Consider the following 23,091-nt stretch of genomic DNA (forward strand, 5'->3'; position numbering starts at 1 on the left):
GTGGGGAGAGGTGAGAGGACAGTTGGGGTTTGCTGGCCAGTCAGTCAGTCAGTCAGTCAGTCAGGCATTGCCGAGGGCAAGCTGGGTGCCAATGAAGGAACTTGTTTCAATGGAATAGGGGCAGAATGAAAAAGCAGGGCACTCGGCATGTTCCTCTGGCCTCCATGGGTATATATACCCGTACATACACACACATGCACACACACATACATACACACACAGTATATTATATATATATATATACAGTATATATATATATATATATATTATATATATATACACATATATATATGCATTTAGAAGGAAATCACCTTCATGGCAGAACATGTGACATTATTAAAGAAAAATCTTGGGGATTTGATGGCTATTATTTTTTTTTTTTTTTGTCAATTTTGATGTAAGCTAAAGTCATTTGGGGAGAGAGAACCTTAGTTGAGAACATGTTTGACCAGAACTACCTATGGGAAAGTGTATAGGGTGTTTTCTTGATTAACGATTGATATGGAAGAAACCATGCCCATTGTGGGTGGTGCTAGTCCTGGGCAGGTGGTCCTGGGTTCTATAAGAAACCAAGCTGAGCAAGCCTTGGGAGCAAGCCTGTAAGCAGCTCTCCTCCATGACCTCTGCGACAGCTCCTGCCTCAGGTTCCTGCTCCGACTTCCCCCCAGGATGAACTGTGGTGTGGAACTGTAAGCTGAAATAAACCTTTTCTCCCCGATTCATGGTATTTATCACAATAGAAACCTAACTGAGAAAAAAACATGGTCTAAAATTATTTTCATATGGTAACTATATTTCAGATAATACTAGTTCTATTTAAATACAGAGAAATGCTTCTCAAATATCAGGATATTAAGTAACAACTAAAGAGTGGGGTGCAGGGAAGAGAGACACTGGGGCAGGGAGAATGGGACAGTGTGATTTGAGACTAGACACAGGTCATCACCATCCAGGCTGTCCCCCACGTCCCCCACATCAGCACTTGGGTAAAACAACTCTAGAGGAAAGGACAGACAAGTAGCTGACTAAACATTCTAGATTCTGACTACATCTTTGCCAGTCTTCTGTGTCTGAGGCACGAGGGAAGGGTAGGGGAAATCTACAGGCTCTTCTGTGCTAAGCCTTGTAGTACCTACAGTAATGGCTAAGCGAGGCCACACTGGCATTTCTTTCCGGTATTTCTAAGTCTCAGGAAGAAGTGACTTTTGCAAAGAGCTGAGTGGCCAAAGGAAGTCAAGGCAGCACTAACATGAAGACAAGGAATTCCCTTCTGTGGCACTTTGTGTAAAAGCCATAACTTGGCAAGGGCCTGCAGCCTACCAGCAATGGTCTAGGAACTGTGTCAGAGTACTGCACAAGTCAGAAGCCTTGCCCATCTCCCATTATGCCTAAACATTGGTGGGGACACCAAAAAGAATAAGCCATCACATGGGAGAGACCCAGGGCAATGCTCATGAGCGCCCAAACAGGGATCTGAGGTACGGCTGCAGGCAGGGTGGGTGGGCTGGCAAGCCTGTGGCGTTTAGAGCAAGGGAGTAGAGGGGAGCGGACTTCATCTAGGGTTCATATTCTGGGAAGAGTGGCCAAATAAACCATAAGAAAATGCTAGGGAAGCTAATGAGCAAGGCCCTGATGTGGGACAAGCCTGGCCTGGAGGCTGAGCTGGAGACCATACTGGGTGGAAAGAGTTGCAAAGGGGCAAGTGTGTCAGAAGAGCTCAGAGCAGTCGGCTGGTGTGGTCAAGAGGTGTTTCACCTGCACCCACACACAGAACAGCCCATGGGGACCACAGCTCGCTTCATCCTGCTACCTTGTCTTCCCATCTCTGCATGTCTGTCACAGGCATACACTGGCATCCTTCTGGAGTCAAGGGTGTTCTCGGTTACAGGGGCTCATTCCCACTTTGCCCGCTGGTGCTCATACCAAGGGTCTGCGGATTCAGCCCTCAACTTCAGAGGAGCCGGAGGGTTCTCGGTGACCCGGGAAACAGTTCTACTGTGAGGAAAGCAAGATAGAGTGTACGCAGCTGTGCCTGCACCTACGTGTAAATGACACCATAGCTGTGCATCTTGGGGTCCTCCTCTTCGATGGAGAACCTAAGCCACTGCTCCTGCGGTCCTTGCCGTTTCTCTTTCTTTTCCAGATCCCAGTACAGTTCGATGCTGTGATGAGTCACCTTGCCCACGACAGGAGGATGCGGCTTTAAGAGTGGCACGGTTTCTGAAAAGAGAAACATGGGGTTGAGGGCCCTGTTTCCCAGGTCAGAGCTGCCTCGTGACCCAGCTGCATGTGAGCAGCCCACACGTAAGCACCTCGACACTCCTGAAGGCGACTCCTCTGGTCCACTGATGCTAAAATTCACCATGACCCTTCCAGAAAGTGGGTCTCTGTGGCACAGCAAAGAGCTGAATCTTTGAGAGTGAAACTCGGGGTGCTGCTATCATCCTTTGGTGAACTGGTGGCTCACAGAGAAAGCCAAGAGACGAACACCATATTTGGTGTAAATATATATTTATAACAGATGACAAAGGCTTGATGTCTATTCCGTATGATTAGCTCTATTTAAACAAGAACAGGCTAGCCCTGACCCAGGTAAAAGATAAGCTTTGTGCCAAACAGAGAAAGCAAATAGCCAAGAGGACATGGAGCAACTGCTCCCACACCCAGTGTTCACAGAGATCAGCAGCAATGAGCTCTCACTTCGTGTCCAGTCAGACACTGAAGAGACCTCGTTACCATTATAAGTGACACTATCAAGAGAAGACGCACTCAGCCATTGGCTGTGGAGAAGTAGAGACCAAAGCTTTCCACAGAAAGCACTGTGGAAGCATATGGTAAGGGGAAAATTGGCCAGTGGAGACGCAGCTAGGAGGGCAGAGTGTCTGCCTGGCATGCACAAGGCCCAGGGTTCCATCCCCAACACTGCACAGACTTGAGTGTGGTAGCTCACCTGTAATCACAGCACTCCGGAGGTGGAGGCAGGAGGGTCAGTTCAAGGTCACCCTCAGCTCTATAGTGAGCTTGAGGACAACTGCGGGTTGCATGAGACCCTGTGAAATGTGGGTCCCACTCAGAGATCACTCATCCGTGGTGACCTTTGTCACAGCAATGAGGACATGAACTGCTTCATAGCACGGCCATTTTCACTGGTAAGGGAATGGATGAGCGATTTGCCATGTCCACAGCATTAAATACGGCCTTTAAGGTGAATGACCTTGCCAGGCATGGTGGCACTCACTCTTAATTCCAGCACCAAGAGGCAGAGACACATGTTGGTCTCTGTGGTTTGAGACCAGCCTGGTCTACAGAGCAAGCTCCGGGACACCCTGGGCTACATAGAAAGAGTCTGTCTCAAATACAAGCAGATAAAGTAAAATGAGTGATTTCCATGCTAGATGTATTGAGAGGATTTCCATATAACTCTATCAGGTCAGAAATAATAAATACTGAGTTTTAAAAGCATATGGAACCCAATAGGGTATACACCATGCTGCCACCACACCGCGGCTATTTTTTGGTGGTTGTGTTGCACTGTGCTGGTTTGTTTGCTTGCTTGCTTTGTTACGCTTTGCCTTGTTCCTGTCTGCCTGCTATATTTCATGTCTCTTCAGATTTCAAGTTTCTGAATCCACAGTTTCAGCACCTCTGTGCCTTGTAACCACCAAGAGAAGTGATTGCGTATTTTCCTTTGCCAACATTCCACACATCTGGCCAGCTGCTCACTCAGCACACCATAGCTCCTGCAGTATGGCTCTGAGGAAGACAAACCTGTTCTTGTCTTGTCCATGCTAGGACACTAAGTCAGGCAGGCGACAACGTTCTCCACACTGGTGGCATTTGAAAGGTCATTTCTGAAAGATGGTGACTTGAAGATACAGAAGAGAGCAGCCTGGGAGCCCCTACTTCCTAACTTTATTTTCCAAATATTTATATATTTGGTAAGCACAATAAACTGGCTCAGGGTGATCTAAGGATATGCTCTGAAACACTCAAAACAACCCACTTTAATGTGTGTTTTGTGACAATTAGGTAACACTGTGTATGAATGATGGCACCTCTCGGACAGGGGCACGGTTTGCAGCAGCGAAATGGAACTAGTTCTACACATCAGCACAGTTGAATCTCAGAATGGATGATGGGGAAATGGGCTCCCAGGGGAACACGCAAGTCATGAGACCATCAACAGAAAGTTGTATCACCAATGAGCACATGCTATGGAGCCCAAGTCAGACCACCAAGCGGGGTCAGCCACCAAGAGATGGCTCAGCTCAAGAACACTGGCTGTTCTTTCCAGAGAACATGGGTTTGATTCTGAGCATCCACATGGTGACTCACAACCTTCTGTAATTCCAGCTCCTAGGGGATATGATGCCCTCTTCTGGCCTCCTTGGGTACTGCACAAACAGTTCCATGATACATAAAGGCGAAACATGCCATCCACTAATATATAGATATATATATTAGTAGGTGAGGGCAGGAAGTAGTCTCCTTGCACTACTGAGAGATATGTTTATGAAAAGAACTTGGGGTGTCGCACATGTTTGGGCGCATTACTGTTTGCAGTATCTTGGATGAGCGTACCTGGAGGAGCTGAGGGGCCACACTCATCTGCCAGTTCAGGCCACTGCCCTCAGGCCCGGTCCTGTGTGGCTGGTGAGTACAGTAACTCCCACGGTCACAGCCAATGCCTCTGCTGAGCACTTTGCTTGCCTTTCAAACCCTGATATGTCAAAGTGCAACAATGGCTGATGGTTCCAGAATACCCCCACCACAACTAAAGGCCGACTCAGTTCCAATCAACTCTAAATTAATCTTACATCTCAAAGGGCCCATGCGGATGGAGCATGGTGAATCCACGGGAGAGAAGTTGCCATTTCCACATTTACTAACAGTTCTCAAACCTCATACCCACTGAACAGTGGCAGACACAAATGATGAGACGCCCCCCCTCAGTGAGCTTGACCCAGAAACACAAGGTCCGCTGCCACCAACCTGGTCACGCATACCTGGCTCCTGTAAGAGTCAGACTCTCATGACTTCTCACCATCGCAACAGACCCCAGGCAAGGTAAAGGTTTAGCAAGTTTGTATCATTGTCCTCATTTTAGGAATAATCTGGGTGCAATGGTGCTGTGCCCAGAGATAGCACTTATTGCATGTGAGTATAAACATAGGCACACGTTTGACCCAGAATACCACTGCTAGACAAGCTAACACAACTGTTGTGAGAAATATTAAAAAAAAAAAAAGTCGACCGCCATCTCTCCTGCCCTGCCAGGCCACAACAACACATCCCGGCCGGGTCCGCTCCATGTGTTCTTGCCGCCGCCGAGCTGTTCTCTCCCAGCAGCTCCCACAGCAGCCCAGCTGGCCTTCCTCTTCTCCATAAACCCCTTTAATCAGCCGACCCACATTCCAGTAACCAAGCAAATCAAAACTCTTAATGGTTAATTAACCAATCAGATTTATGTCTCAATAAATATTACAGTTTACAAGATGTCAATAAAATAATTTTAGAGCCAATTGATACTGATAGAAGCTTTATCCCAATATTTCTAACCTTATAAAAACATAACTATTTGTGGCTAGAAAATGCCACACATGGTCAAAAGCCATCTCGGTTCTCCCGGTTCTCCTCCAGCGACCTTTCCCCCAACTCCTAGCTCCACCTCCCTTTTCCTGTCCAATCACAGGCCTTCCATTGCCCTAATATGATTGGAGGGGGGAAATCCTGAAACATCAATGGATTAGCCACTGTATTTTTGTTTTGGTTTGGTTTTGGTGTTTGGTTTTTCAATACATGGTTTCTCTGTGCAGCCCTGCCTGTCTTGGAACTCACTCTGTAGACCAGGCTGGCCTCAAACTTAGAAGTCGCCTGCCTCTGCCTCCCAAGTGCATTAAAAGATTAACAGCATGTGCCACCACTGCCCAGCTTTAGCTACTGTATTTTTGCACCAAACTTAGCCAGATGCACCACCCCATAGCCTGCCTGAGAAATGCATGTCCTGTCTCTGCCCTTTTGTGACCCTCTTCCAGGCCCCACTTCAGGTCCCACACTGCTAACGCCGTACACCTCATCAAGTGTCCGGGTCCTGACCCCAGTGTCTAGTTGGGGAGCCTGGACTGCCTGCCAACTCCACCCATCCCCACCAGCAAAGCTTACCAAGTGACTGCTCGAGGGCACTGCTAAGTCCAGCCAGGAGCTGGGACAGCTTAAAACAAAAGAAAGGTTCAAAATAAAGATTTTTACTCTCTCCATCAAAAGCACAGAGAAGCTAAATAGCCCAGGCAAGGTCACAGGGCGTGGAAACGGATTCTTTGGCTCTAACCCTCTCTGGTCTCTGTTCTTCACAATGCAGACCTTCACAAATGCAAATCTTTAAAATTCAGCCCTGAATTGGCTCTTTCTCCAGATCTCCTAAAATCATTCATTTATGACCAGGTGTAACCCAGGAACTGACTTGAACCCCAATGGAATTGGAAGATAATCAAGAAAAGTTGGCCAAAAAGAAAGGAGGCAAGGGAGGCCAAGCAGGTGGGTGAATAAACTACAGGATGACAGGAGGAGGGGCAGGCTGCTCCTCCACACCCGGCAGGGCAACAGCCAGACTGTAGGAAAATCAGTCCACGAAAAGGCGGTGGCCCATGCCCTGAACAAGCTAGGTCAGACACACAGATGAGTTCTCGACTTTCCACAACATTAGTGTGTTAAACAACAAATTCACAAGCCACACTGATCTCTGTGGCTTTAACACAACAAATACCTCTGGCTTCACTTCGTGGTCACGACCTCCAACAGTCCTACGTCCTCTACTCCCAGCTAAACAACTGACGGCTCTCAGATCACACATTACATTTCATATATGGTTTACAAAGTATTGAGCCTCAAGCCTGGGACAAATGGCTGAGCTGCCTATTTGTCCAGCCAGGCTCTCTGAGCATCATCAGGACCTGGTACAGAGTCATCCTGGGTAGTGTACGCCCCCCACCCTAGGATCTCCACCCCAGGGGCTAGACTGTTCTTTCTCCAGCTGTTCTCCCCTATATAACCTCAGCCATTTGGGCTACCAGCCCTTTTGGTCTCTTAGTCTCCTGGCCTCTTGGCTCCTGCCTACCCCTCCTCACATGACACAGTCCAGTTTCCTGGTCATGTTTAGTGGTTCCATGTGGACCCTTCCAGATACTTCTTCCAGTGTGCTCCCTTATATTTATGATAAAAACCTCAACCCCTTAGGGACAGCCATGGCCTGCATTCATTCATTCATTCATTTATTCAGTTAGTTGTGTTCTCATTCATGAATGACTACGAAATGGAACAGAGGCTGCAGTCAAGAGAGGCTGTCCTGAAGATGGAAGCAGAGAGTTATCCAGGACACAGGGCAAAGCTCTGTGAGAAGCTTTAACAGCAGAGCTGTTCAGGAGGTAGAGCTATCAAATGCAGATTCCGGGTTTGGCAATTCTGTCATTTAAGTGGACCTACTGTCACGGAAAGGAGGAACTGCTCTTGGGCAGGTACCCAGGGACAGAGCCTTGCTGTGGCAGGTATCTTGGATGAAGCTCATGGTGAGCAGTGAGGTGACAGTTTTGCCACATGTCAGCGTAAACTGGCTTTAGTACCAGAATGTGGACAAGTCCCTCCACTTGAAAACTTGATCAGAATGGCTAAGGTCAAAAACTCAGGAGACAGCAGGTGTTGGCGAGGATGTGGAGAAAGAAGAACACTCCTCCACTGCTGGTGGGATTGCAAGATGGTGCAACCACTTTGGAAATCAGTCTGGTGGTTCCTCAGAAAACTGGGCATGTCACTTCCTGAGGACCCTGTTATACCACTACTGGGCATATATCCAGAGGATTCTTCAGCATGCAATAAGGACACATGCTCAACTATGTTCATAGCAGCCCTATTTGTAGTAGCCAGAAGCTGGAAAGAACCTAGGTGTCCTTCAACGGAGGAGTGGATATAAAAAATGTGGTATATTTACACAATGGAGTACTATTCAGCCATTAGAAACGATGAATTCATGAAATTCTTAGACAAATGGATGGAGCTGGAGAACATCATACCAAGTGAGGTAACCCAGTCTCAAAAGATCAATCATGGTATGCACTCACTGATAAGTGGATATTAGCCTAGAAACTTTGAATACCCAGGACATAATCCACAAATTAAATGATGTCCAAAAAGAATGGAGGAGTGGCCCCTGGTTCTGGAAAGACTCAGTGGAAGAGTATAGGGGAATTCCAGAACAGGGAAGTGGGAAGGGGTAGATGGAAGAATAGGGGGATGGAAGAGGGCTTATGGGACTTGCAGGGAGTGGGGACCCAGAAAAGGGGGAATCATTTGCAATGTAAATAAAAAAAGAAATATTCAGCTAAATAACAATAAATTTCCCTCTTATCATCAAAAAAAAAAAAGAAAAGAAAAAGAAAACTTGATCAGCTGAGTCTGAGATCAAAGCTAGAAGTGCAGTGCAAGTATCAGTTCTTACGTCCAGGACTGCAGCCATGTCTGTCTGCTTTGAGTCTAATCCTCTGGTTGGGTGAGGTTCCACCTCTTTCTATGGCAAGTATAGTAATGGCCTAGGCCAGGACTGGGCCTTAGGAGAGCTGTGGCTTCAGATACTAAGATGCAACACTAATGCCACTTCTGTCCTTGATCTGTGGCACACTTGAGATATCCTGTGTTCCCTTTGTGTAATATCACTTGATTAGCTTCCTGCTAACTTGTCCTATTGTATAAAAGTTTCCTGTTGACTTTCTGCCATTTCCCCAGGCAAACTGTATATAAAATGCTGACTTAATAATATTCCTTGGCATAAAGATTTAGCTTATGCAAGACCTTCTGTCCCCAGTTTTCCTATTTTCCTTATCTTATTATGCTGGTCCTCTCTCTTAGGAACCTTTCCCTGAGGAATGACCTACTACTCCAGGTCAATATCCAGCCTTCCTCCTTCTCCCTCCCACCTTCATGGTGTCTTATATTTTTTATAAGCCACTAAGTGGAGTTAGTGCTGCCTGCATATCCATGGGTGTCAGACCATCTACCAGGGCATGGGCAGCCTACCACCAGCCACAGTCCAAAAATGACTCCTCCCTAGTAGCAATAGCTCTTCACCTAGGGGTGGGGCTTCATGAACTCATACCTCCAACCATGCAAGAATGTTGACTGGCTGGTCTGGTAACAATCTTTTGCAGATAGTCACACTGCTGTGGGGTCTTGGATTGGATGGCCACATTGTAGGCAGAGGGCGGCAGTTCGCAGCTTTTCTCGTTCTCACATTCTTTCCAACCCTTCTTTTGCCACATACTGAGCCTTGAGGGATCAAAAACTAACACTTTAAAAGACTCAAACACTAACCAGTTTACTATTTGTTGAGCCAAAATATTTGTATTCAAACTCGTGTTACCCTTTTATCAGCAGAAATGCTCCTGTAGGAACTGTTGTACAAATTCTGTCCAAGTGTTGCAGAGTAAATGCAGCAACAACACACACTCCCATGTATACAAGCTGGATGCTTTATTCATTCACTCATTTACTTAGAATCTTGGGCATCCCAGCTGCCCTCAGACTAGCTATGTAGTTGAAGATGACCCTGAACTTGTAACCCTCCCACCTCTGCCTTCCAGGCACTAAGACAGCTGTGTACCACCCAGCCCAGCTTTTTTGGTGTTCGGGGTGGAATGCAGGGCATCCTGCGCACACACAGAGCTGCTAGAGAGGACCCAGGTTTGGTTCTGAGCACCCATGCTGGGTGGCTCACAACTGCCTGTATCTGCAGCTATGGAGGGACCCATAGCCCGCGCCTGGCCTCTGTGGACTCCACACACATGTGGCGGACACATGGATACACACAAACACATAAATACCATTAAAAGACAAATAATGAAAGAATTTAACAACTGAACTACTTCCTTCGGTCTCAACGCTCTGTTTTTTTTTTTTTTAATTTTTTTTTATTCGATATAATTTATTTACATTTCAAGTGATTTCCCCTTTTCTAGCCCCCCCACTCCCCGAAAGTCCCATAAGCCCCCTTCTCTTCCCCTGTCCTCCCTCCCACCCCTTCCCACTTCCCCGTTCTGGTTTTGCCGAATACTGTTTCACTGAGTCTTTCCAGAACCAGGGGCCACTCCTCCTTTCTTCTTGTATCTCATTTGATGTGTGGATTATGTTTTGGGTATTCCAGTTTTCTAGGTTAATAACCACTTATTAGTGAGTGCATACCATGATTCACCTTTTGAGTCTGGGTTACCTCACTTAGTATGATGTTCTCTAGCTCCATCCATTTGCCTAAGAATTTCATGAATTCATTGTTTCTAATGGCTGAATAGTACTCCATTGTGTAGATATACCACATTTTTTGCATCCACTCTTCTGTTGAGGGATACCTGGGTTCTTTCCAGCATCTGGCAATTATAAATAGGGCTGCTATGAACATAGTAGAGCATGTATCCTTATTACATGGTGGGGAATCCTCTGGATATATACCCAGGAGTGGTATAGCAGGATCTTCTGGAAGTGAGGTGCCCAGTTTTCGGAGGAACCGCCAGACTGATTTCCAGAGTGGTTGTACCAATTTGCAACCCCACCAGCAGTGGAGGAGTGTTCCTCTTTCATCACACCCTTTCCAACACCTGCTGTCTCCTGAATTTTTAATCTTAGCCATTCTGACTGGTGTAAGATGAAATCTTAGGGTTGTTTTGATTTGCATTTCCCTAATGACTAATGAAGTTGAGCATTTTTTAAGATGCTTCTCCGCCATCCGAAGTTCTTCAGCTGAGAATTCTTTGTTTAACTCTGTACCCCATTTTTTAATAGGGTTGTTCAGTTTTCTGGAGTCTAACTTCTTGAGTTCTTTATATATATTGGATATTAGCCCTCTATCTGATGTAGGATTGGTGAAGATCTTTTCCCAATTTGTTGGTTGCCGATCTGTCCTCTTGATGGTGTCCTTTGCCTTACAAAAACTCTGTAACCTTATGAGGTCCCATTTGTCAATTCTTGCTCTTAGAGCATACACTATTGGTGTTCTGTTCAGAAACTTTCTCCCTGTACCGATGTCCTCAAGGGTCTTCCCCAGTTTCTTTTCTATTAGCTTCAGAGTGTCTGGCTTTATGTGGAGGTCCTTGATCCATTTGGATTTGAGCTTAGTACAAGGAGACAAGGATGGATCAATTCCCATTCTTCTGCATGCTGACCTCCAGTTGAACCAGCACCATTTGTTGAAAAGGCTATCTTTTTTCCATTGGATGTTTTCAGCCTCTTTGTCGAGGATCAAGTGGCCATAGGTGTGTGGGTTCATTTCTGGATCTTCAATCCTGTTCCATTGATCCTCCTGCCTGTCACTGTACCAATACCATGCAGTTTTTAACACTATTGCTCTGTAGTATTGCTTGAGGTCAGGGATACTGATTCCCCCAGATTTTCTTTTGTTGCTGAGAATAGTTTTAGCTATCCTGGGTTTTTTGTTGTTCCAGATGAATTTGATAATTGCTCTTTCTAACTCTGTGAAGAATTGAGTTGGGATTTTGATGGGTATTGCATTGAATCTGTATATTGCTTTTGGCAAAATGGCCATTTTAACTATATTGATTCTACCGATCCATGAGCATGGGAGGTTTTCCCATTTTTTGAGGTCTTCTTCCATTTCCTTCTTCAGAGTCTTGAAGTTCTTGTCATACAGATCTTTCACATGCTTGGTAAGAGTCACCCCAAGATACTTTATACTGTTTGTGGCTATTGTGAAGGGGGTCATTTCCCTAATTTCTTTCTCAGCCTGCTTATCCTTTGAGTATAGGAAGGCCACTGATTTGCTTGAGTTGATTTTATAACCTGCCACTTTGCTGAAGTTGTTTATCAGCTGTAAGAGCTCTTTAGTGGAGTTTTTTGGGTCACTTAGGTAGACTATCATGTCGTCTGCAAATAATGATAGTTTGACTTCTTCCTTTCCAATTTGTATCCCTTTGACCTCCTTATGTTGTCGAATTGCCCGTGCTAGTACCTCAAGTACAATATTGAAAAGATAAGGAGAAAGGGGGCAGCCTTGTCTGGTCCCTGATTTAAGAGGAATTGCTTCAAGTTTCTCTCCATTTAGTTTGATGCTGGCTACCGGTTTGCTGTATATTGCTTTTACTATGTTTAGGTATGGGCCTTGAATTCCTGTTCTCTCCAAGACTTTAAGCATGAAAGGATGCTGAATTTTGTCAAATGATTTTTCAGCATCCAATGAAATGACCATGTGGTTTTGTTCTTTGAGTTTGTTTATGTAGTGGATTGTATTGATGTATTTCCGTATATTGAACCAACCCTGCATTCCCAGGATAAAGCCTACTTGATCATGGTAGATGATCGTTTTGATGTGTTCTTGGATTCGGTTGGCAAGAATTTTATTGAGTATTTTTGCATCGATGTTCATAAGGGAAATTGGTCTGAAGTTCTCTTTCTTTGTTGGATCTTTGTGTGGCTTTGGTATCAGCGTAATTGTGGCTTCGTAGAAGGAATTGGGTAGTGTTCCTTCTGTTTCTATTTTGTGGAATAGTTTGAAGAGTATTGGTGTTAACTCTTCTTTGAAGGTTTGGTAGAATTCTGCACTGAAACCATCTGGTCCTGTGCTTTTTTTGGTTGGAAGACTTTCTATGACTCCTTCTATTTCTTTAGGCTTTATGGGACTGTTTAGATGGTCTAGTTGGTCCTGATTTAATTTTGGTATTTGGTATCTATCAAGGAAATTGTCCATTTCCTCCAGATTCTCCAGTTGTGTTGAGTACAGGCTCTTGTAGTAGGATCTGATGATTTTTTGGATTTCCTCAGTTTCCGTTGTTATATCTCCCTTTTCATTTCTAAGTTTGTTAATTTGTATACTTTCTCTGTGCCCTTTGGTCAGTCTGGCTAAGGGTTTATCTATCTTGTTGATTTTCTCAAAGAACCAGCTCCTGGTTTTGTTGATTTTTTGTATGGTTCTCTTTGTTTCTACTTGATTGATTTCGGCCCTGAGTTTGATGATTTCCTGCCTTCTACTCCTCCTGGGTGAAATAGCTTCTTTTTGTTCTAGGGCTTTCACATGTGTCATTAAGCTGGTAATGTATGCTCTCTCTGTTTTCTTTTTGGAGGCACTCAGGTCTATGAGTTTTCCTCTTAGCACTGCTTTCATTGTGTCCCATAGATTTGGGTATGTTGTGTTTTCGTTTTCATTGTGTTCTAAAAAGTCTTTAATTTCTTTCTTTATTTCTTCCTTGACCAAAGTATCATTGAGTAGAGTATTGTTCAGTTTCCACGTGTATGTGGGTTTTCTGTTGTTTCTGTTGCTATTGAAGACCACTTTTACTCCATAGTGATCAGATAGGAGGCATGGGATTAGTTCGATCTTCTTATATTTGTTGAGGTCTGTCTTGTGACCAATTATATGGTCGATTTTGGAGAAGGTACCATGAGGTGCTGAAAAAAAGGTATATTCTTTTGTTTTAGGATAGAATGTTCTATATATATCTGTTAAATCTAATTGGTCCAAAGCTTCAATTAGTTTCATTGTGTCCTTGTTTAGTTTCTGTTTTCCTGATCGGTCCATTGAGGAAAGTGCAGTGTTGAAGTCACCCACAATTATTGTGTTAGGTGCAATGTGTGCTTTGAGTTTTAATAAAGTTTCTTTTATGAAAGAGGGTGCCCTTGCATTTGGAGCATAGATGTTCAGGATTGAGAGTTCTTCTTGTTGTATTTTTCCTTTGACCAGCAAGAAGTGTCCCTCAGAATCTCTTTTGATGACTTTGGGTTGAAAGTCAATTTTATCTGATATTAAAATGGCTACTCCAGCTTGTTTCCTGAGACCATTTGCTTGTAAAATTGTCTTCCAGCCTTTTACTCTAAGGTAGTGTTTGTCTTTGACCCTGAGGTGTGTTTCCTGTAAGCAGCAAAATGTAGGGTCCTGTTTACGTATCCAGTCAGTTAGTCTATGTCTTTTTATTGGGGCATTAAGTCCATTGATGTTAAGAGATATTAAGGAATAGTGATTGTTACTTCCTATCATTTTTGACGTTATTTTTTAAATTTGATTGCTTAACTTCTTTTGGGTTTGATGAAAGGTTACTATCTTGCTTTTTCCAGGGTGAAGTTTCCCTCTTTGTATTGGTGTTGTCTTCCTATTATCCTTTTTAGGGCTGGGTTTGTGGATAGATATTGGGTAAACTTGGTTTTGTCGCGAAATATCTTAGTTTCTCCATCTATGGTGATTGAGAGTTTTGCTGGATATAGTAGTTTTGGTTGGCATTTGTGTTCTCTTAGAGTCTGCATGAGATCTGCCCAGGACCTTCTAGCCTTCATAGTCTCAGGTGAAAAGTCTGCTGTGATTCTGATAGGTCTTCCTTTATATGTTACTTGGCCTTTTTCTCTTACTGCCTTTAATATTCTTTCTTTGTTTAGAACATTTGGTGTTTTGATTATTATGTGACGGGAAGTATTTCTGTTCTGGTCCAGTCTGTTTGGAGTTCTGTAGGCTTCTTGTATATTCATGGGCATCTCTCTCTTTAGGTTAGGGAAGTTTTCTTCCATAATTTTATTGAAGATATTTGCTGGCCCTTTAAGTTGTAAATCTTCACTCTCATCTATGCCTATAATCCTTAGGTTTGGTCTTCTCATTGTGTCCTGGATTTCCTGGATATTTTGGGTTACAAGCTTTTTGCATTTTGCATTTTCTTTAACTGTTGAGTCCATGGTTTCTATGGAATCTTCAGCATCTGAGATTCTTTCTTCTATTTCTTGTATTCTGTTGTTGATATTTGCATCTCTGTCCCCTGATTTCTTCCCAAGGCTTTCTACCTCCAAAGTTGTCTCCCTTTGAGTTTTCTTAGTTGTTTCTACTTCTGATTTTAGATCCTGGATGGTTTTGCTTAGCTCCTTCACTTGCTTGTTTGTGCTTTCCTGTAATTCTTTAAGAGATTTTTATGTTTCCTCTTTCATGACCTCAGCCTGTTGACCAAAGTTCTCCTGTATTTCTTTAAGTGATTTTTGCGTTTCCTCCTTGTTGGCTTTTATATTCTCTTGGATTTCTTTTAATGATTTTTGTGTTTCCCTAGCAAGGGCTTCTAACTTTTGATCCATTTTCTCCTGAATTTCTTTAAGTATGTCCTTCATGTGTTCCTGTACCAGCATCATGACCAGTGATTTTAAATCCAAATCTTGTTTTACTGGTGTGATGGGGTATCCAGGACATGCTGGTAGAGGAGAATTGGGTTCAGATGTTGCCATATTGCCTTGATTTCTGTTAGTGACGTTCCTGCGTTTGCCTTTTGCCATCTAGTTCTCACTGGTGTTACTTGGTCTTGTCAGTGCTGGACTCACCAGTGCAAGCTGCCCCTTCCCCGTTGGCCTCTGGTGCACAGCTTACACCCTGCACTGCCTGTAGACAGGGTGCTGCTGTCCAGGCTGTTCAGATCCTGAAGCAGGCACCTGACGGCTCCCGCTGGGGTCCGCAGGATTTACCGGAGCACACCGACTTCTCCCAGCTGGCCGCCCGTAAGCCCCCGCTAGCCTCTTGAGGGACCTGGAGATGTGTGCGGCCGCCCAGGCTGATCTGAAGCGGAGAGAGTTGAGCTGAGGGCTTCCGCCTGAGGCCTTGCCCCAGATTGTGTCTGTGGACCAGATGAAGCCCGTGTGAACCCCCAGGGAGCGCCGATGGTGTATGCTGCTGTGACCTCCCCTGTGTTCCACTCACTCTGCTGGGCAGCCGATTCCCCAACCGGGCTGGCGCACACAAGGTTAGCCTGGTCGCCCAGGCCCTGAGTCCAGGCAAAAGCCTGGGAGGCCAAGGTCCGAGCAAAGTTCCCCTAGGGCTATGTCTGTTAATTGGGTCCGCCAGGTGACCCGGATGGCCGGCGTGCGCGTCCGAGCTCCCCGAAAGCACCGGGAGAGTCTGTTGTGCTAACAACCTCCTGGGCGGGTTGACACACAGATGGCCCACCAAGCTGCCCAGTTCTTGGGGTCAGTCCTGTGCCTTTTGGGGCCTAGACCCCCGTTTTGTTAGCCTCAGGCTACGCTTGTTAGCCGTCTCTGCCCTCCCGAGCACTCTGGGTCCTGTAGGCAAAATGGCGGCGCGTGCGCCGGCCAGGGCAAAAAAACCTCCTGGCTGGGTTGGCACCCCGATGGCCACCCGAACAGCCCAGGGCCTGGGTGCAGGCCAACGCCCGTCAGGCTCAGACCCCCGCGATGTTGGCCTCGGGTTATGTTTGTGTACCTCAGTCTGTCCGATCTCTGGAGTCCAAAATCAAGATGGAGGTGAGCCTCTCCTGACTGGCGGGAGGCCGCGTTCTGAAGTGGCTTCCGTGCAGCGAAAGGCGCTGCACAACCGCAGCTGCTTGCCGCCCGGCTGGTCAGCGAAGGTCAGTGGTCATGGGCGCAGGGCCTAACTGGACCCTGTGTCGCCTTGGTTCCACTGCTGATGGCCCTTCAGCTGGACCAGCCACTGCTGCACTGCTGCTGCTGCTGCCGCCGCCGCCGCCGCCGCCGCCTCAACCCTCTGTTTTTATGTAGAATCCCTTGGTGTCAGTACTGGATCTTTGAAAAGTGCTTTTTGTTTGCTTCACATTTGATAGCCAGACTTTGTCCCAAAGCCCTGTCTCACAAATTTAGGCCTAAATTTTTTCTAAAGTTTTCAAATGAAGATTAAAAGCAGCACACACTCAGTCCCTTATGGTCCCTTTATACAATTGGTGGGATTCCCCAACTTTACTTAAAGTCTCCCAAAAGGTGAAAGGATAAAATCGCAAACCACAGGCTCCTCCAAAGGACAAGTGTGACCGATGCGCGCCGTGTGCCACTAAGCTCTCTCTGCGCCACTAAGCTCTCTCTGCAATAGAAACCCTCCTGAAAACATGACACGTAAAACAAGGTCATGCCTCTGACACCATTTGGCACGTGATAAATAGTGAGTATGAAACCAAGACGGTTCCATTCACTGTCCCCATTCATCCCACGATCACTCAGAAGAGGCCACGGGAATCCCGGGATAAAAGCTGCTACCTACAAACCACAGGCCCAGGCTTAGAGAAGGATGGCTTAAGCAAAAGCACTCTGTGGTGCTGGGCCTTTACTGCCTCAGGTTTCAAAGGGATTTGTTAGAGCGTAGTTAAGATAACAGAAATGTGCCAATCCCAAGAGAGGACTCAAATGATAACTGAGCGACTATCGGGCCATAAAGCATCCTCATGACAATCTACCGGCCACAATCCAAAGCTACAATTAGAGTTGAGTGTCCAAACTCTGAAATTAATCTTCATGGTTAGGGACACCAAAAATGGGGCATTATAAAGATAAAAAAAAAAGTGAGCCCATTTGTCATATAGATACACAGGCCATAAAGCATAAATGTCACCTAACTTTTCTCCAGATAACACACCTAACTACACAGGAGTCCTGTCTCACTAGCAAGGGACATCTGTGACCTGGCCTCCAGGGGCAGATGATTCACCAGGACGCCAGGCCCCTGAGGGAAAGTCACAGGAGCAGGGTGACAATTCCTCATGGTATTGGCATGTATCTATATCAACTGTTAATCAGAAATATTCAAAATCCACATGCTGCAGGGGTCACCAGCATTCCCACAGGCTGTTTTTTCAAAATTAGATTTCGTCTTATATGTGAGCATTTTGCTTGTGTATATGAATATCTACCACATGTGTGCTTGGTGACTGCAGAAGTCAGAAAAGGAAATAGGATCCCCTAGGACTGGAGTTACACAGGGTATTAACAACGATATGGTTACTGGGGATTGAATCCAGGTCCTCCGCAAGGGTAACATGTGCTCTTAATCCCTTAAGCATCTCTCCAGCCCCACGATTGCATCTTAAAAGCATCAAAACTATTTGCAGGAGACCCTATTGAAGGATGAAAGTGTAGCCCAGGTGTCAGAGCAGTCACCTGGGGATAATGGTTGCTTGTTGCCCTTAAAAATGGGACAGCTAAAGTAAGTTTAATTCCACCAAGCCTTCTACTGAAGTTTTATGCAAAGGGGTTCCATAAGGTCTGAACACCTTTAAGGACTAATATGCAAATAGACAGTGGAGAAACTTTTCTGCTAGTCCAGCAGTACCTGCAGGTCGAGTGCACACACCATCGACCTGAAGCTGTGTGTATTCAATGTCTAATCTGTTCTCATTTTCATCTCCAGGTGCTCTTAGCTTTCCATTTAAAATGGGAGGGAGGGAGGGAGGAAGGAAGGAAGGAAGGAAGGAAGGAAGGAAGGAAGGAAGGAAGGAAGGAAGGAAGAAAAAAAGAAGAAAGAAAGAAAGAAAGAAAGAAAGAAAGAAAGAAAGAAAGAAAGAAAGAAAGAAAGAAAGAAAGAAAGAAAGAAAGAAAGAAAGAAAGAAGGGAGGGAGGGAGGGAGGGAGGGAGGGAGGGAGGGAGGGAGGGAGGGAGGGAGGGAGAAAGGAAGAAGAAAAGAGGGTCTTTCTGTATAGCCCTGGCTGTCCTGGAACTCAGTTCATAGATGAGGCTAGCCTCGAATTCTCAGAGGCACATACATCTGCACATGCCTCCTGAGTGTGCCACTACACCAGGTCCCCTTGGCTTTTGACATTAGGAAGTGCTGCTTCCTCAGTGGCTCTGCACAGGTGATCCTCACCAGGAAGATGGAGATGGATAAGGATACTGCCTCTATCTTAGGTACTTTTTCACTGCTGTAGTTAAACACCATGAGCAGGCTTCTTACAGAAAAACTTATTTATTTGCACTTAAAGTTCCAAAGGGATAAAAGCTCATCACACTAGAGAAGCTTGTCAGCGGGACACCAGCATGGCAGCCAGAACAGGAAGCTGAGGGCTCACAGTCCCAACCACAAACATGAAGAGAGACAGAAAATGCAAAATGATGTGAGGCTTTTCATCTCAAAGCCTTTCCACAGACACACATCCTCCAGCAAGGTTGAACTCCTAAACTTCCGAATCCCACCAAATGTGGGCCAGGTGTTCAAATGCCCGAGACTAGGGAGGACTTTCTCATTCAATGTAGTGCAGCCTCTCTCTCTGACTTAAAAAAACAAAAAAAAAAAAAACAAAAAAAACAAAAAACAAAAACAAAAAAAAAAAACATTGACAAGTTACTAAAGCTTACAAAGGACTTCACCAGACCTAGTATGGCTAATGCTTTTGCTACACAGAAACTCTCCTTGGAATTCCATGTGGTAACAGGTCATGGGCAAAGTCAGAAACGGCCTTTCCAAGGTATTTATTTTCCTTATTGAAGCTCGGGCTGGCCCTGAGCAAGGAGCCATGGGAAATACTCCATCACAGTGTCTGTCCTGCTGGGGACTGGACATTCTTGATTCACCTGGAGCTGGAGAGTCAGGATCAAAGAGGACACAGTGCACTCAAGGCTGCACACCTGGTGTGTGGGGAGCAGCGCTCTCAAGCCAGGTCCCTAGTTCTGAAGTGTGTAATTCCTCCCAGACTGAGCTTCACCACTTCCTGTGAGATGAACCACGAATGACTGTATAGTCATCTGTGAAATCAGATGTGAAAAGTCAGAGTGTCACATATATTCCTTGGACACAGTGTGTCACTGACGTGAAATTCTGATTGAGGAGTAGTTTTACCAGTAGCAACAGGCAAGTGTCTTGATGTGAATGACTGGCTTGCACACATCCTTGGAGAAGATGCAACTGAGGACCTTGCCAAGGACTTCCATGCAAGAGGCATGTCAGCAAAATGCACTCAGCCTTCCTAGTGGTCAGCACGGTGACACAGCACAATCCAGACAGTGTGTTTCTCACTGGGAGGACTCACTAAAACCAGAACTTCCCAACAGCAAGGAGGGGGAAGGCCAGGATTAGACCACACCCAGCAGTGAGCTAGGAAATCCTCCCTTTGGTAGGTACACAAGGCTGCGGAGGCCCTCCTCTTCACCAGCCACAATCTCATTCCTGGAGACAGCCCCCACATGTGTGAAGGGGGTCACAGCAGCTTTGCTATGAGGAAGGGGACTGAAAACTACCCAAGGAGCCAAAATAAGTTACAAATAGTCTGTATACTCAAATACTATGTAGCCAGTACGATAAAGTTACAGTTCACTCATTCTAAAACTAACTGGGAGGTTGAGTGGATAAGAACTATAAGACAGTGTTTACAGAAGGTTGCAATGTGCATAAAGTTGGGCTTTAACATCTCTGAGGGGTGTGGAGACGGCTCAGTCGGTGAAAGTGCTTGCCCCCAAGCCTGACACCAGAGTTTGAATCCCAAGACCCAAATGTTGGCAGGAGAGACTCACTCTGATTTCCACATATGTCATAGTATGTATGTATGCACACACCACAGACACACATACACACATATCCACACATACACAAAATAAATGTGGTTTTAAAAATTAAAATAAACTATCAGGGAAAGAAAACAAAAGAAATAAGAACACTGAAAAAAATGACTTAACTGGCAACACCCAATTTTTTAAGCATGGTTGGGAGCCTGTGAACACTTTATGCACTTGGTGTGATTTACTTAGAGAAGGAAGGTACTGGGCACATAAAGAAGTCAATAGTACCTTAAATCTGCTCTGTGCGTATGCCCTAAATGGATACCCAGGCAAACCACACTCCTAGTGTCTTCAAGTGTTCTCACCAAGGCCAGATTCAGAAACCCAGGAGGCCATCCTGTCTTTGGTTTCCCTGTATTTCAGTGACATTTCCATCCAGGTGATGGCCAGGCCCTGGAGACGACCATGTAAAACACATCCAGTCTCCCGCTCCTCCATCACCAGGTCTGCCTGCATGTTGTCATGTGTCCCACCATGATGATAATGGACTAAACCTCAGCACTTGTAACCCAGCTCCAATAAAATGCCTTTTAAGAGTTGCCTTGGTCATCCTGTCTCTTCACAGCAATAAAACCCTTAACTAAGACACACAAGAGATGCAAGCATGAGAGCACAGGAGGAGGCTGAGGCAGAAGCATTACTTCGAGTTTGATGCTAGCCTGGATTACATGCTGAATACCAGGATAGCCAGGTACCCCTTAAAAAAAAAAACCATGCAGATGTTCCCCGTTCCTCTATCATGAGAGTTCAGAGCATCAGCTGAGCCATCATGAGAGTCATTCTCCAAGACATGACAACAGTCTCCTCAGCTCTGAGGATAGTAAACAGCTAGTAAGTTGTCTTCCAAGGAACCTGTTACAAACTCACCAAATTCTCCATCCATCGAGAAACAAAAATCAGTCACACAATTAGGAGCCTCTATAATACACACAAATAAAATGGAGTCATGATACTGCCCTCATAATCTTCTAAACTGTCAGGCTTTGTAGTACTACCTGTGGAAGCTAGCTCAGCAGCCACCATCTGGAGTTGCCGTCACCACCCTTCTCCTTCTGTGCCTTCCAGTTCATATTCTCTGTCCTGCCATGGCACATGTCTAGAGGCCAGGCAACTTCTGAGAAACGGCCTCTGCCTTCCACCTTGTTGGGTCATTCTCTCATTTCTCTGGCTTCTCTCCAGGCTAGCTGGTCTGAGAGCTTATGGTCAGTCTCCTTCTTTTGCCTCACATCTTGACATAGGTGCTGGGATTATAGATCTGCATCTGGCTTTTCACATGGGTTCTGGAGACTGAACTCAAACTGTAGCAAGCATGTTTGCCAGCTGAGCCAGCTCTCTGGTCCTCTGTTTTTAATGCCGTTATGTTCTGGGCCTCTGCTGAGTATTGAGAATGAGGCAGATGAGACGGTGAGCTCCAGCCCTCATGGAGTCTGGTCGTCAGGAGACACAAACACTAAGCAGACACCTGCCTGTCAAAAGGTATCACCTTGTGGCCAATGAGTGAAAGGAAAGAGACAGGACGTGTGAATTCACACCTCAAGAAAGAACCCAGAGAGAACAATGAAAAACATCAAAACATGGATGAGGAGTATTCTTCCATTTCTGCTGGCAGTAATAAGTTCTGGAAACTTGTCCAGTGAAAATTAAACAAAAAGCAAATCCCATCATTGCACCAGCAACAGAATGGTCCAGCTAATAGAAAGTGCTCTGGAGAAGGGCTCACCTATACTCCTCTTCCTCCTCCTCTCCCTCATCTCCCTCCTCATCACCATCATCATCATCATCATCATCATCATCATCATCATCATCATCAGGCTAGATTAAAATCAACCTCCAAAATCACTAGAGATGCTAGGGCAGTGGTTCTCAACCTTCCTAATTCTGTGACCCTTTGACACAGTTCCTACTCCAATCATAAAAGTATTTCATTGCTTCTTTATAACTCTAATTTTGCTTCTGCTGTGAATTGTGATGTAAATATCTCAAAGGGCCAATACCCACAGGTGGGAACCGCTCTCTAGAGAAATGAGAACTTTGTATCAGCCTGTATCACTTCCCTGCCTCTTCCAAATGTGGCTCCTTTGCAAAATCCAACCACCCCTGCTCCCTACAGCTTGCTACAAACATTTATAATAAAAACAAAAGGATAAACAGAACTGTTGGATGAAGTTACTACATAAGAACAAATTCTTTACCTATACAATAATCTCTCCAAGCTCACTGATTCTGAGCAGGTTATGGGGTATATGCAGAAAAATAAACAACTTTCACACTCAGTATAGGAAGAACCACGATCATAAATCGGGCATTAATTGTCACCAGTGGCCCTGCTTCTTTGCATCCATCAGAACGACATCCTGCATAAGAAATCCCCTGCTCCTTCTGGAGCCACGCTGTCATATTTATCTGCCGCTTGGCTCTAGGTAAGTCCTCCACAGCCAAGATTCATGTCCACACTCTTTGTGGCAGGCAGTAAGTAAACCTGCTCTGCAAACGGAACCCAAAGGCAGCCACTAGATCATTCCAGAAAGCCTCCCCACCTATGTATAAAACTGTTGGAAACAGATTTACTTCCCTCCTCTGCACGGGTTACAAGTGTACAGCTTTGATCTCAGCTCAGCTAGGAATAAATCTTTTTTAATCTTCCCACCAGGTATTGCTTCCCTCTCCCACCCATTCCAACCTCCATCCTCAACTCCCCCTGCTTCTCTCATGTAACATCCTCCCTCTCCATCTAAACATCCTTAAAGTGTGCAAGACCTCTCCTTGGGATGATCTTGGAATCGGGCATTTGGAGTGCAT

At 45.3% G+C, this 23,091-nt stretch overlaps 1 protein-coding gene across 1 annotated transcript in view; it reads right to left on the reverse strand.

Moving 5' to 3' along the window:
• Fank1 (fibronectin type III and ankyrin repeat domains 1) overlaps nucleotides 1-23,091 on the reverse strand; it is a 120,675-nt gene that overhangs the window by 27,955 nt on the left and 69,629 nt on the right. The window contains exon 5 of the mRNA XM_052174608.1: nucleotides 2,043-2,220. Coding sequence (XP_052030568.1) covers nucleotides 2,043-2,220 — 178 coding nt within the window. The remainder of the gene's footprint in view (nucleotides 1-2,042; nucleotides 2,221-23,091) is intronic.

The sequence above is a fragment of the Apodemus sylvaticus genome, chromosome 1, assembly GCF_947179515.1.
Source record: "Apodemus sylvaticus chromosome 1, mApoSyl1.1, whole genome shotgun sequence".
Taxonomy (NCBI): Eukaryota; Metazoa; Chordata; class Mammalia; order Rodentia; family Muridae; genus Apodemus; species Apodemus sylvaticus.